The sequence below is a fragment of the Lissotriton vulgaris genome, chromosome 2_1 (assembly GCF_964263255.1).
Source record: "Lissotriton vulgaris chromosome 2_1, aLisVul1.2, whole genome shotgun sequence".
Lineage (NCBI taxonomy): Eukaryota > Metazoa > Chordata > Amphibia > Caudata > Salamandridae > Lissotriton > Lissotriton vulgaris.
In genome coordinates, this window is record NC_141687.1 from 1668439548 (window position 1) to 1668454038 (window position 14491).

General features: G+C 45.5%; 1 protein-coding gene across 2 annotated transcripts in view; it reads right to left on the reverse strand.

The window, feature by feature from the left end:
• ZDHHC18 (zDHHC palmitoyltransferase 18) overlaps positions 1–10392 on the reverse strand; it is a 137144-nt gene extending 126752 nt beyond the window's left edge. For both annotated transcript variants that reach the window (XM_086957620.1, XM_086957621.1), the window contains exon 1: positions 10069–10392. In XM_086957620.1, the coding sequence (XP_086813746.1) occupies positions 10069–10283 (215 nt within the window). In that variant the 5' untranslated portion in view covers positions 10284–10392. The remainder of the gene's footprint in view (positions 1–10068) is intronic.
• Between the last annotated feature and the right edge of the window lie 4099 nt (positions 10393–14491).

Genomic DNA, 14491 nt, shown 5'->3' on the forward strand with positions numbered 1-14491 from the left:
ACATTCTGTCCATCAACTGTGTTTTTTGCAATTTTCACCCTGAGTGTGCTGGGTATACTCAGACGTGAGTCCCAGGCTCTCCACACCACTGGAGTCAAGCTATCCAGGCTGATAGCCAGAAACCGGTCCTTGGATGCTTGATTCCAGTCTGGGAAAGACATGGCTTGGTAGTTCGGACTGGACCGTTCCCATGAGGCACAGGGTCAGAGCTGATTTGCATATAGCCAGTGTCTAACCCAGGGTGGTGTGGAGTGCAAAAAACGATGGATTTAGGCCCTGATCCTTGTACTGGGGTGAATGTATGACATTGTTCTACATTCTGTCCATCAACTGTGTTTTTTACAATCAATGATTAGAGCGGCAGACCCTGATACAGAGGTCTAGCCAGGGATACCAGGGTTCAATTCCCCGCCTCGGCGGGTCTTGGGCTCAAAATTCCACGGACCTGAGAATTCTCGCCTCAGTGCCTATTCCAATCATGGAGTCCCACTCTGCTACTCTGGGCAATAGCTTGCTTAATCTCCACAACGGCCCCCACAACGCTAAGGATGCCTGGCCTCCACCTTGGGGGTGCCCTGGAGTGGACACCTCACAGGGAAAGCCAGGATGGGTTCCACAGCGGCATTCGTACAAGCGCCTTGAGACATGCGCTATACAAGTATCAATTTACAATCTCGCCTATCAATCCCTACGGGATAGAATAGGCGAGACCTAAAACAAGCACTGGCGTTGCCAATAGGTCTCGCAGTAGGAACGTTGGAGCTATTACAATTGCAAATAATGCCTTTTATGTTTGTTTTAATTTTACAAACATAAAGGGCTTTTGTCATTTACAAAACCAATAGCTCCTACTTTCCTACTGCGAGACCTATTGGCAACACCAGTGCTTGTTTATGCTATAGCCTCCCTGCAATAATCAATAGCAGTCTAGCTTGATACAACGATCTGCAAAATATAGCAGTGTTTTTTGCCTCAAATCTAAACTTTCACAAGTTCGGATTAGATTAAAGTTCGGCTTGTGCATACGAACTTTAGAAAGACCATCATCACTAGTTAAAATAATTACTAAATCGGTCAAGGATAGAAAATGCTCCAAGCTATCTTACCTTGGTAGAAATAGATGCTGAGAACTGAGTGATTAAAAATCACGGTTTTGTCCCTTTGCCAGGCACAGGAAAAACAATAAACTAGAAAGAAGCATGGGATAGAGGAATAAATCAAGCGTTTGGGAAAAAAGTATATATCAAATCTGTAAAAAAGGTATCCTGGAGGATGGACAAAAAAATCTTTTTCAAACACTCCCATGCCTGGACTTTCATAAACTCATACACACAGGAGCGCGGAGCAAGATTACTAGCAGCAACCTTTTTCTTTACATGTAAAATTCAAGGTACTTCAGTATTATTCTGGCATTTTTCTCTGCAAAGACCAGTCTCCTCAAATGAATTATAATAGAAGCTGACAAAATATGTAGGTTCTGCAGTTATTGCATGGAATTAGCACGGATGTATGACGTTACAACGCATACTTTTACTCCGCATACCATTACAACGCGGTATTTACAACGCATAGCGCTTTGGGGTGCTGGATAGTGGTAAGTATAATTTACTATTCTAACTCCAGTCCCCGTGGACCCTAGGGAAGGTGTTGGATAGTAAATTAAACTTACCTCTTATCCTAGAGTGCCCCCCAGCGCTATGCGTTGTAATGGTATGCGTTGTAATGCCTGCGTTGTAGTGGTAGTGCGTTGTAAAAAATGCGTTGTAACAGGTGCATACCAATTAGCACTGCATATCCTTTGCACCTTTTTTAACTTATTTAGATCAGTTATGAAAGTCCTGCTTCAAGCATATGGTCATGTCAACAAAATCCTTGTGGATTGGCAGAGCTGTTACCGGTCGCCTGCAACTTCGGCTGCTGATTTATTGAGCAGACTGACAGGCATAATTAATGTTCCGGCAATTCGAGCTATGTTTACACAATATTGAATATTAGGGCTCTCATTCATTGGAGTGCTCCAAACTTGCAATTTCTGAAGGTTGAAATCTCGTCCACTTGCAAAATTCAATTCAATTGGTTGACTGTTTAAAAAGAACCTGTACGCTCATAGTTCTTGTCCTGAAGATGACCGAGTAGTTTCCATGCGGTTGAAACACCGTTGACGCTATTTGTGGCTGTAATTGTTCTTGTAACAATAATGTTTGTCTGTTAGCCACTAGTTTGGCATGTGATTTGTATGTTTTTTGTTCTGCCAACTTCTTCTTGAGCGTTATTGTCCCTTATGAACTTTTTTATGATGAATATGTATATAATAAATTATAATGGTTTGTGAAAATTTCTCAATGGGTATATATATAGGCTTCTTTTTCATCCTCATTTTGTGTGTAACTCTAATGTTCACTGTATAAATGTTAATTGTGTTTTGTTTTCACCTGAACCCTTTGTTAGGTGTAATTACTTACTGTCCCTGGTTCAGGGTAGTCGGACAGCCCCTGTAGTCTGTTTATGATTATCTATTACATTTTAGCACATGCACCTAATTTTTATGTGCACTTATTTAAAGTTGCATTTGGAAATCTGTCCTTGGGTTTTACAGCACAGTGATGGACTTCCCTTTCCTCCCGTCTATTAACCAAAAAAAAGGAAAATAACTTCAGCAATGTAGCATAACCCATAATCTATTTGTCATAAACTGAACAAAGAAGCTGAAACTCTCTGGGTCATTATAAACAGATGCGATTAAATTAGAGCGTTTGACCAACAATTTCTAAGTGTATTTGATTGTCCTCTGTAAATTGGGTCGAAGAGTAGAGCTAAGCCAATGTCCAGAAGATACTCTGGAAAGATTACTTGGATGAGATATCACATTTTGTAGGCAGTGGACCTGGTCATGCGATTTTAAAAACCTGCCCACCAGAGTAACTGGGTGAGATCCAATAAAATTTGTAGTTCTAGATCGAGCTGTATGCACTTGTTCTGCTTGCCAGAGTTTCAATTATAGTGATTTAAGTACAGATCATGTACCTCTTCTCACAAAACTTTTTCAGAAGGCAATTTCAATTTTCTCAATTTCTTGGCAGAGAGCGGACTTATATCCAGATCAGGAAGGGGCAATAGCATGCAGTATCACCTTCCGGATCTCATCACAAATGGTCTTTGTTTACAATCGAACAAAGTGCCTGCACGCAAATTAGTGCGTCCAATATCATTTTATTTAATCCCAGCAGCAATACCAGCCCGTTTCTCGCGAAAGAGAAGCATCATTTTCTTTGGCAATTCATCAAAAAAGTTCTTAATTAATATAGAATAGTTACTTGTCCCATCATAGGTTACAATGCCAAAAAAGTAAAATTAACCTGATAACAAAATAAAAGTTACATGTGCTGAAGTGATGCTGCGTTTGGTAGCGTGTGGGCAAGCTACTTAAAGAGTTTAGAAGGGGAGGAATGTTCCCATACCTTGTCCTTAAATGCTAATTAGTTTAAGCAGCTGGTGGGAGATGGCACAAACACAACAGCCCCTTGTGTAGGCGGCAATGGTACCATTGATTTTAGAATAGAAAGAGAATACACACTTCAAGCAGCAACGCGATCAGATGCTGAGCTGCAGACATGGAGCTTTCCCCTCCACAGCAGCAGATGTGAAATGGCTGGAAACGTCGTGAGCGCGCGTGGCCAAATATTTCAGTGCATCCTCCTGGCTCCATGTCCACACCGCAATGCCCCGGGCAGACATGAGGGGGCCCCGAGAATGCTCGGGTGAGTGCGTTAAGCTCAGCGCTCCGTCCGTATTCTTGTTGGTTATCTCATATGCCTAGTACGGAATGTCAAATAATTCAGTTTTCCCGTGCCTCCGCTTTGCCGCATATTGCCATGATGGCTTCATATTTAGGTTGAATTGCAGGAGGTGAGCTGCCGACTTAGAGCTGGGAATCCAAGTTCGAGGTCAGAGTCCGTTCAACACCCTGTGATCTTGGGCATATCCATCATCTCCCCGTGTCTAACAAAGGGATTTGTTTTCCTTGTGTTGGGAGCCTTCCCCCATGTAAAGCCTGCAATACAATGGGGGTGACTGTGTGTCACTGTAAACTACACAAGGGTTTCTGCTTTGAACTAGCACACATGGCACTGGCATGGTTTGGTCACCAGCCGGGACATTGGCGTCTGAGGAATGGAAACGCTCTGTTTGTGCCCGAGGGTGGAGGGAGATGTTATAACGTAAAGCTGAAGGGGGAAGCAAATGACAGCAAGCTGTGACACGACCGTGAACATTCAGTTGTGCAAGGGATCTGCAATGTCAGGTCTTGTTCCAGAATATACGTGCCCCTCCAGTGATGCACCGGTACCAACCATTTTCAATTCTAAACATTGTATTACTTGAAACGCAGGTTTAGTCACGCAAAATATTTGAACAGTCGATTGTACAGCAGTCAAACACAATATTTACTTCAATTATGATAGAAAGGCAAAAAACGCCCATTAGTTTTAGAAGCATGACAAAAGGAAAAGGAAAAAAGGGAAGCGAACACAAGGGAAGAAAAGAAAGAAACAAAGATGAATGAAGGAGAGAAACGACATCGGCCGGCCTGCGGCCGACCATGAATAATTAGGGGAGGAGAAGCCCTTCGGGAAAGTGAAAGTACGGCTGGCCTTCGGCCGGCCATGAATAATTAGGGGAGGAGAAGCCCTTTGATGTGCTGTGCTGGGCGTGAATGCGCGTGCTTGTTTGCTCACGTGATTCACATGAACTTCAAGAAAACCGCGGCTGAAAGCCCTTGGTTTCACGAGCATTTTGCCGACTTGAATTCTCGCTCCCTCAATGCGCTTGCGCTCATTGTAGGTCACGAGACCTAAAAAACAGTTGATGGACACTTTGCAACTGGATTCAAGCTAGCCTGGTTGATGAGGGGAGTTACCCCGGACCCGGTCCCAGGATGCTGTTTCCGGTCCAGGGAAGACATGGCTTGGCAATTTGGTCTTCACTGTTCCCAGGAGGCACAGGGTCAAAACTGATTTGCATGTAGCTGTGTCTGAACTGGGGTGGAAAAGTGAGCTAAAGAATGACGACGGATTCAACCCAGATCTGTGACTGGGGGTGAGCGTCTGAATAGTTTCAGCGCTCCCTCCATCATCTCCTTGTGTTTGTGTAATACCAATGATGGCACAGATATCAAATTTGTTTTCTACCATATCGTCGCTTCCAAACGTAAAAAAAACTCATACAATAAAATATCTAATCTATCAGCGTTCAAACGAACCCCATTGGACCATTCAAACTGACACCAGCCAGCAGGTCCAAGTGAAAACGGTCACTCTAAAACTTCACAGAAGAAACATCTTCCCCACCGTTAAGACACACAATACATCTTATGTCTTTCAAGAAACCAGTAAAACACAAAAGTTAAATATTTACCATTAAGAGTCAGCAACTACCTTTGATTTCCACATATGTGCAAATCTTATCTTTATGTGATGAATAGCCACCAATAAACATACTCTGATCTCGGTAACTATAATAAAATAAAACAATGAGAACTTCATATATTTAAATCCATGAATCTCATTTACTTAGCTTTGATCCAATCCTAAATATTATATATATATATATATATATATATATATATATATATATATATATATATATATATATATATATATATATATATATACACATACATATACACACACACCGCAGACCCCCAATCACTGACCTTTCACAGCATGCAACCACCTACCTAATGCAGTTCAATCATCAAACATATATGGAGACTTCCAGCTGGGACATTTTTATAGCCCAACCACCAAGAGTTTACATATTGAAATTCAGTGCCTCAATCCCACATGGATTATACACAACCATTCATCCTGGTCTCCAAGTGTTTGGGTTCTAACTGAATAAGAAAACTCTGGCCTACAAATGTTCAATCCTTTTTGGACAACAAAAACGTTGTACTGGGTGATGGCTATTAGAATTTCACTGTGTCAAGTCAGTACTTCACTAGGTCTTACTAACATCGAATAAATACTAGTAATGCAGACAGTTCTTCCCATCACAATAGCACAAAAAGAATAGGGTCAAAGTCAATTTTCAAATGATTGCATTGGAATCACTTTAAGAACACCCAGGGAAAGATGCTCAAGGTCCACACAAACGGTAGCTTGTGTTTACATAAACACTTCTAAAAATATTTTCATAACAGGTCACAATCTATAAAACAATGATTAACAAACAGCACACAGACTTCTGGGTGAGAAAGCTATTTTGATCCACCTCTTGAAACACTGTTGAATTAGGTAATCCTTAGAGTGGGCTGAGATGGGCTTTAATAAAAACGTGTACATGCCCAATTAATGTGTAGTGAGGTTCAGAGGGAAAAATAATTTAATAATCTGACAACAAGTAAAGATGTGCCAGCTAATCACATTTAACACTCCTAAAAACAAATAAAACATTAATGTCTCCACTTACGTAATTTCTTTATTTAACATTTGCACAACTTAAGCAAATCTTTAAAATACACACATGTAACATTCATCAATCTAGTCGCGGTGCTCAAATTAATATAAAACCAGAGATCTCTTAACCCCTTCCATGCTCATGACGAACCCCAGCCGTCATGCACTACGGTGCTCGTGTGCTGATGGCGGCTGGGGTTCGTCACGGCCTGCCCCTGTTCGTGCTGTTTACAGCACACCAGGGGAATCGCGGCTGCATCGAAGGGGTTAAAGCAGGTCTCAGTCACAGCACCAAATACTCTACTACCTCTATTTAACCAATCATCCACTGCTCTCTAACTAAGTCTCCTAAGAGCCCATTATCAACTTCGTCCATGCCCCACAGCCTTCTGGATGGCGAGAGGATGCAGGGGGATTCACTAACCCTATAAAAAGCACTACATAAAGTCACTTCTAGTCTATCTACCCAGCACACCCTATTGCCAGACAGTACATGCTAAACTTAAGTCACTTCACATAGTCCTGAGAACCTTTCCCAACTTCAGTTTTCCAGTCTCTGGTTGAATCTTCTGGCTCCCAACACTGACACTCAGCAATGAAGTCAGTCATTTCCAACCCCACTTGCCGTTAAGCTACCACTGCACGCATTCGGTCTTCCTTCTCCCACGCCCCCCACCAACCACTCTGCCCAAGAGTACTGCTTCTCCAAACTACCAAATATTAACGCCCCCCAAAAGCCACAAGGGTCCACCAATGCTGCAGGTAAGGACTTTAAAAGCCTTACGACAGCCAGGAAAGTAATGGAGTACTTGAAAAGCCACCAACATAACCAGGCAAGCTAATATAAACATCAACTCCACCCAAAATCTATTTCATCTTTTTATAAACTGCAGAATTAAATGCTCAGGTACACAAAGCGTTGCAACCACCATACTTTACCTAATTCGGAGCTTTAGATTACAAAGGATTGAATTTAAGAGAATGTTAGGCGCATTACAAATGTGTCTAGTGGTGGTCAACAGACAGTAGCATCACTAGGTTTTAATTTCCGGGCATTAATAGTCCCATTTACGGTTACATTGTAAAGAATCTCTTTATATCTATAAATGAAGAAATAATACCAACTCTAGCCCTTTTACAGTTTCGCTGTTTTATTTCAACCATGACTCCTATATACAATGAAAAGACATTCTACCTCCACTTATACAATGCAACAGACCGTCTCCAGATCTCTCACACAAGTGCTCCTACTCGTCTGCCTAACACGTTACCCCACTAAATACTTTAGGCCTCTCACACACACTATTTCAGAAAAAAAGAGAATTGTTCAGTCCCGACTACCTAGGACATTCATTTGCCATCTTGAGGACCATCAGAAGATCTCTCTGATGCCTATAAGGCGATTGCTTCCTGTCAGTGCTAAAGTACATTTGCTGATCATGGGCGGTAGGCGACCTCTGGAATAGGCTAGACGAATATCTGGCAGCAGTTAGCAAACCTAATTGTGTACTGCAATGTTCTGTATTCGTAAAATGAAGCACTTTGCCAATCGGTAACAGTGACATGATTCAGGGTTTTACTTTAAAAAGCATGCGTTAAGAAAATGGTTGCCAGATGTTGAGAATGCATTGTTTCCAAGTCATGGCTTAAATTAAACAAAACAGAAGTTTCAGGGAATGGTGTCTTACACCTAATAATTCGTAGAAACAGTTATTAAAGTGTTCCCCAATGGAAAGGTCACCTGGTAGGCCTTAGTAAAAACATTTGTACTCACAAAAATATGTCAACAGCTTCGATCTTCTACCCACAGATTTGTCTTGATAAAGACTGACGACACGGCAGAGGGGGAGGGGCAGGGGTCTACGATTCACAGAGCACATACTTCTGGGTTCATTCATAATAACCACCACCTCTCCACTAGACCAACTGAAAAGAAGCTTGACCGGATACTGAGTTTGGCTGGATAATATGCGATTGCTGTGCCGTACTACATGGCATGATTTAAAGAGCTACAATCCCTCGAGAGACTAATATTAGTACACATTCTCGAGAAACTGAAACTAGAATAATAAAATAAAAGGAGATGCAGTGCCCTTCTGGCATAATCCTCAATTGAAGTCGAAGAACGTGAATCAATTTGTAGGACATATTAAGTAGTAGAACGGTAGGGGCAAAAGAGACACAAACCCAACGTTTTTTATAATACAAGCAACAACAGGTGTAAGACGAAAATTGGGAGAAGCTTCTAAGTTTATTATATACGCAAACTGTTGCAATGTATATAGTAGTCAGAAGGCTGATTGATAGTAAGTAAATGGCTATTTATTAGAACATTATTTCCTAAGTAGAGAATGCGTGGCTCTCCTTTGGCCAGTCAATCAGCAACTGCCAAGGTACAGAACCCAGGACACTTAACTGGAATGTGGAACGCACTAGGCAAAGTGCTCCACACTCCATAATAAACATAAAAGATTATAACACAGACCAATAAAAAAAGTAACTTAAAAAAACAGTAATGGATTACTGTGTGGTTATAAAATCTTATTTTGATATTAGCTTTGGATGGAGAGCAGCGCTAAGTCTCAGTAAATTTCACCGAAATGCAATATGGTTATAAATGTTTCATCTTTGGAAGAGGTTAGTCGATTGCCCTCTCAGGCACTATACTATAACAAACTGGATGATATGAAACAGTCTCCTTGTGTCGCTGTCAACCAATCTTACAATATGCGAGCACTTGGAAACAGGCTTAACAGATCTAACACCAAAAGTATATTCCTAATATACGCATCCTGCGTGGTTTTCATTCACACGTTCAAAGCTGTTCAATGGAAGAAAGCTGCATACGACTTTTTTCTATCTACAGCTGACCGGGCTACTACAGCTGCACTGTACAGGGCCCCTCGTGTGCAGCAGGTCCTTCCCCTCGGCCGCAGGAGGTGCACTTATCTACAGCTTAACACCGGAATGAAGGAGTGAGAGTTGGACACTGGCAGTCACGTCAGGTGTTTGGTTGGAAGCTCTTATCCTCCACTTCTCGTGTGGACGGCCAAAGGCAGGACACCTCCGTTCTGCAGAAATTCAGCGTGGGTAAAAAAGATAAACTACACAGGAAAACAAAACTTTGGCCACCTTAACAACTACTGACTGAATCCGTCCGATTGTTCACCCGGTAGTGGGACAGGACACTCGTATTGACAAAGCGCCCTGAAAGGTTCAAAGTGAAAATGCTTATGTGTACTTCTATCCATACAGCGGGCCACCTCACTCAAAACTACTATCAGCGCCCTTTCATCGTGTTTGTTCACCAGCATCCTTCTCCCCTGGCCCCTTCACCGCCCTGCTACACTACCCTCTCCATTCTCTTAAACTGTTGTACCCTACCCTCATACATGCACTCACAACCACGCATACCCTTTCAAATGTCTCTCCTCGTGCCTTGGCACACTGACTTCTATCTCCATTCTCCTTCCAAGTGCCGAGGGGTCTGGTTTGCATCTGTCCCTCTTTCTCTTCCTGGCTCATGTACCGTACCCGCTATACATGCCATACTGGCTTTTCCTTGTCGCCCAGCCTGTCCCCACCCGACCCAACCATCACCCGTGACTCTCACTCGAAGACGAAGAAGAGGCCGCTTGTGCTGAGGATGAGCCCGAGTGTGAGCACGAACACCCCGCTGTGCCGGGCCAGCATCAGTCGTCCCCCGCAGTAGAAACGGTTGCGTCCGGGGAACACCTCCCATTTCCGACGGAGAGGAGGAGGCGGGCTGGGAGGCGTAGGGGCCCCCGGGGTGACCCCCGAAATTTGCCGGTACTCGCAGTCCTTCATTCCGGGCCTGAAGCCCGGCCTCGCTCCTTCCGCCCTCGGCTACTCTGAAGTGCTGCCGAGGGCAGCGTCACCCAGCGGAGCGGCCTGGAACCGCGGCCTGGCACCACTGCGCACGCGCACTGGAGGTGGGCGGGTTGACAACACTGCGCAGACGCACGCCAGTCGAGTAGGCAAAAACGCATAGCCATAGAAAGAGGGTTCCGAGTTCTATAGCCAGACTTTAAATTTAAAAAAAGTCTCTTCATGTCGTGAACATACTGCGCAAACGCGTACGAGGAAACGTTAACGAATACGAGAAGAGCTACGTGCAGGGTCAAAGCAGTTGGCCTGCAATGCATGTTCATGAATAAAGATTTATGAAAAGGCGTTCAGTCTGGGAAAGTTGGTTGATAGTGTTCAATGGGAGGTTGGGGTGGGAATAACTATGCACAGCAACCAGAAGTGAATTACATTGGTTTTTTTTATAGCTCGAGCACGACGCGGAGGTACTCTAGCGCTTTACATGAGCACCACTGTTACTCAAGTCGGCAGTTATGTTTTTTTGTAGGCATAGGGCGATTAAGGTCATTTCCCCAAAATCACAAAATATTGAGCTATCTCATCGTTCTTCGTCCACAAGAGAGGATGGTGTATCGCTGCAGGAGTAACAGACTTCGTCTTGTACCAACAGTAAACTTTAGTGTCCCTACATCCCAGTTATTACATTTGAGGTGAACCCTGTTATGTTGGCAGCTCTGGGAGGTGGAGGAGTGCCAACCAGGGACAAAGGCCTAGTAATATGGTGTAGTGTCTTGCGAGTTAACAGTGATGGAACCCTTGTGGCTCCTGATGAACTCAGTTGAGCTATGGCATAATGATAAAGTGTATTGCACCGAAGGGTGCTTTAGAATTTTGAGTTCGCAGTTACGCGCAGACGAATAGAGACGTGTAATACCAAGCTCCATGTGTGTCTTAGTGATTTATGTGTACCCTGGCTGGGAAGACACTACAAATAGTGACAAGATAGGGGATAAGTAACCCAAAGATTGACTGTGCTGTCTGAGAGAGTTTTCCGTGATCTATGCAGACTACTGTGGTGTTGCGCTCTAGTCTACGAGCGTGAACGCGATGACGCGTCACGCTATAGACAAGAGCGAGGCGCGCGCGTTGCGTAGAGTATAAGATGAAAGGCGCGAAGGTGTGAGCGCCATTGGCGACTGATGCAGCTACTAGCAAGACGCTCAGCGCTCTTTATGATCCGGAGTTGCGCTTGTTGTTCAATAAAGCACGTTGAACTTTACCTCGGCTCTGAGCACTGTGTGGGGGACAATAACATCATTACAGTGGCGAAGAGGATTGGGATTTCCCCACCGTCCACACACAGCCAAACGGGGAGTCGGGTTCCGGAAACGTCGAGGAACCTCCCAGGCCGAGAGAGCAGCAGATGAGAAGCAACAGCAACGCGGAATCGTAGAGCGCGGCAGAAGCGCACCACCACGACTCGGCAGCGGACCAGTCACAGGCTACACCTCAGGTCAGTGCGGTCCCGGAGGAGAGGGGTCCCTCAGCCTGCACGCTGGCAACTAAAGGCACTGTCCAGAATCAAGAGGAGGGTGAGCAAATCTCCAACCCTCCGCGAGGCGCAGAAGACAACACCCCAGGCAGCCCCAGAAGCCAAGGAGACGCCGCAGGAGGTGCAGAAAGCTCCAGTGCACCGAATAGCCCCAGGGCCCAAATAGAAACACCGAAAGACGTACCCAAGATGGCGAACCAATCCTCCGCGTTGATGGCACCCATCCCCTTCTTACCCAGGCCGGGTGAACCCCAAATGAAGTGGGAAGACTGGAGGGAATATTTCAGGAACTACATAAAAGCACTCGAAGACGAAAACGGAGGACCATACGCCCCAGCTCGAAAGAGGAGGCTGTTGCTCCACAACTTAGGCCCGGAAGGAGTGAGGGTGTTCGCCAACATAGTTCCTAAGGAACGCGAAGCAACAGAGGACGACGTGTTCAAAAACGCGCTGGAAGATCTAGACAACCACTTTCGTCCTGCTGTGTGTGTCTCCATAGACCGCTACAATTTCCAACAAAGGAAACAAGAAGCAGGGGAGTCTATCGACGACTATGTAGCTGCTCTACGGCGCCTGGCCATCACGTGCAAGTACGGAACACTACAAGATGAGTACATAAAGGACCAGATAGTGATGCACACCACCAACAAATCGGTCCAGGACAAACTATGGGCACAAAGCGAAACATCGCTTAAAGACGTCATAGCCATGGTGAAAAAAGCAGAGATGTCGAAGCGCTGCGCAGACGCGGCCAAACGAGAAAACACACAGAAACAAATGGTCAACAAGATCGATGAAGCCCCGACCATGCACAAACAAAAAAGCTCTTTCGGAGACCAGAAGCAAGAACCCAGATGGACAGGGAAGCAAACAAGTCGACTGCCCACAGAAAGCAAGTTCTCATGCTACAGGTGCGGCAGCACGGCCCACTCGGCACAAGACAAACGTTGCCCAGCGTTTCGCGCCAGATGCGCGTTCTGCGGCCTGGTCGGCCATTTTGAAAAAGTTTGCCGCAAAAAGGGAAAAAGGTCCACCGTGAAGTGCGTCGAGTCAGCACCGTCAGAGGTCGGAACGGAGGAAGATCTGGATGATAGTGACATGGTACTGTAGGAAGGTACATCCTGACTATGGTTGCCCCCAATTTTTTTGCCCTGTGTTTTAGCTGGTTTTTGACATAGTCGACCTGGGATCCTGCCAATCAGGACCCCAGGCCTACTGCTCTCTCTGTAAAACGGATTCCATGTACCCTAGGTACATTTCCAATTGGTACTGGGCCACCTTATCAGACCCTGTAACTCAGGGCATAGGTGTACCCAGGGCTGCCAGGGGCTGCAGCATGTATTATGCCACCCCTGGCTGGCCTCCTAAATTTGACACAACTGGCTGCATGACAGCTGGGGCAAAGTCGTGTAATCACCCTTTGCTGTAGATATAGTATACCTATATCTAACCCTAAAATGGACACACAGATTCCTATCAGTCACTCCTATGGCAGGCCTTGACAATCCTGAAGGCAGAGTGCTTGGAATCGTGTGAGATGGTGCTCTGGCATGAGCTGAGCCTGTCTGCAGCTTGCGGAACCAAGTCCTAATAGCTGTTCCATGATAACGCATACCATATACTCTTAAGTGCATTATAATCCTCGCGGTTAAATGCTATCTTTGGTATTGCTTTATCAAAACATGTCGAGTAAGGTGTCATACGAATTGGAATACTAACCCCTCGCCAATTCTGGCGACGGGGTTAGCATTCCACCCTTCTAGAGGGACACGACATGTATGTAACTGTGAACCCCGGTTAAAGTTAACTAAAGCCTCAGCTCCACAAAATGGATGCTGCCACCACAGACACGAGTCTGACCCCCTGCAGCTGGGAGTCCTCCCAGCAAGGGGAGCCTGGACAAAGGGTTTCCTGTCAGGGGCGGTGCTAGCACCGTCCCAGGCATGGTTTTGTGTATCCTGGGTAGGCAGGGCTTTTCAGGAAGGTGACTGCTGAGTGGCACCCCGGTGCTCACTACGCATAGGCCAGTCAGAACCAGTTCCAGGGGCACACCAGCCCCTGGCCTGGGGAAGTCCGGCAGGGGAGAGGGGTGTAACCACCCCCCTCCTGGTCCCACCCATAGGCAGGACCTAGTCACCGGGTCAGCCCCCTTTTTTAGTATAAAGATAGGAGCTGGCCCCCTGTTCAAATTAGATCATCTTTGGAATCAAGATACGACTTTCTTCGAAAGGACTTCACGATTTCTTCATCAAGATTCTCCCTTGTGGCTAAGGAGTAGTCACCCTGCATCAAGCGGGCACCATCCTAAGAAACACTGCGGTCTGCTGCAAGTCCTTCTTCAAGAATCCGACGACCCAGCTCGACGAGACCCGGCTTCCCTGGCACCTCTGACCTCTACTCACCTCTACAGCAAAGCTGAGAACCGTGAGTGCGACGAGACCTCGAGGGACCGACGATCGCCAAGACTGCACGACATCTTTACTGCAAGCCCACCGTGTCCTCCACTGGTGAGTGCTTTGGGGTCCGAGAAGCCCCGACCCTGCGCAGCTCCAGCACCCAAGGTCAGCCTCCCTGCATCTCCACGATCTGCGTGGGGCCCTTCTGCTGTTTGCTGTGCACCGCGTTGTTTGGCTACTAGCCGGCTGGCTTGTGGCCT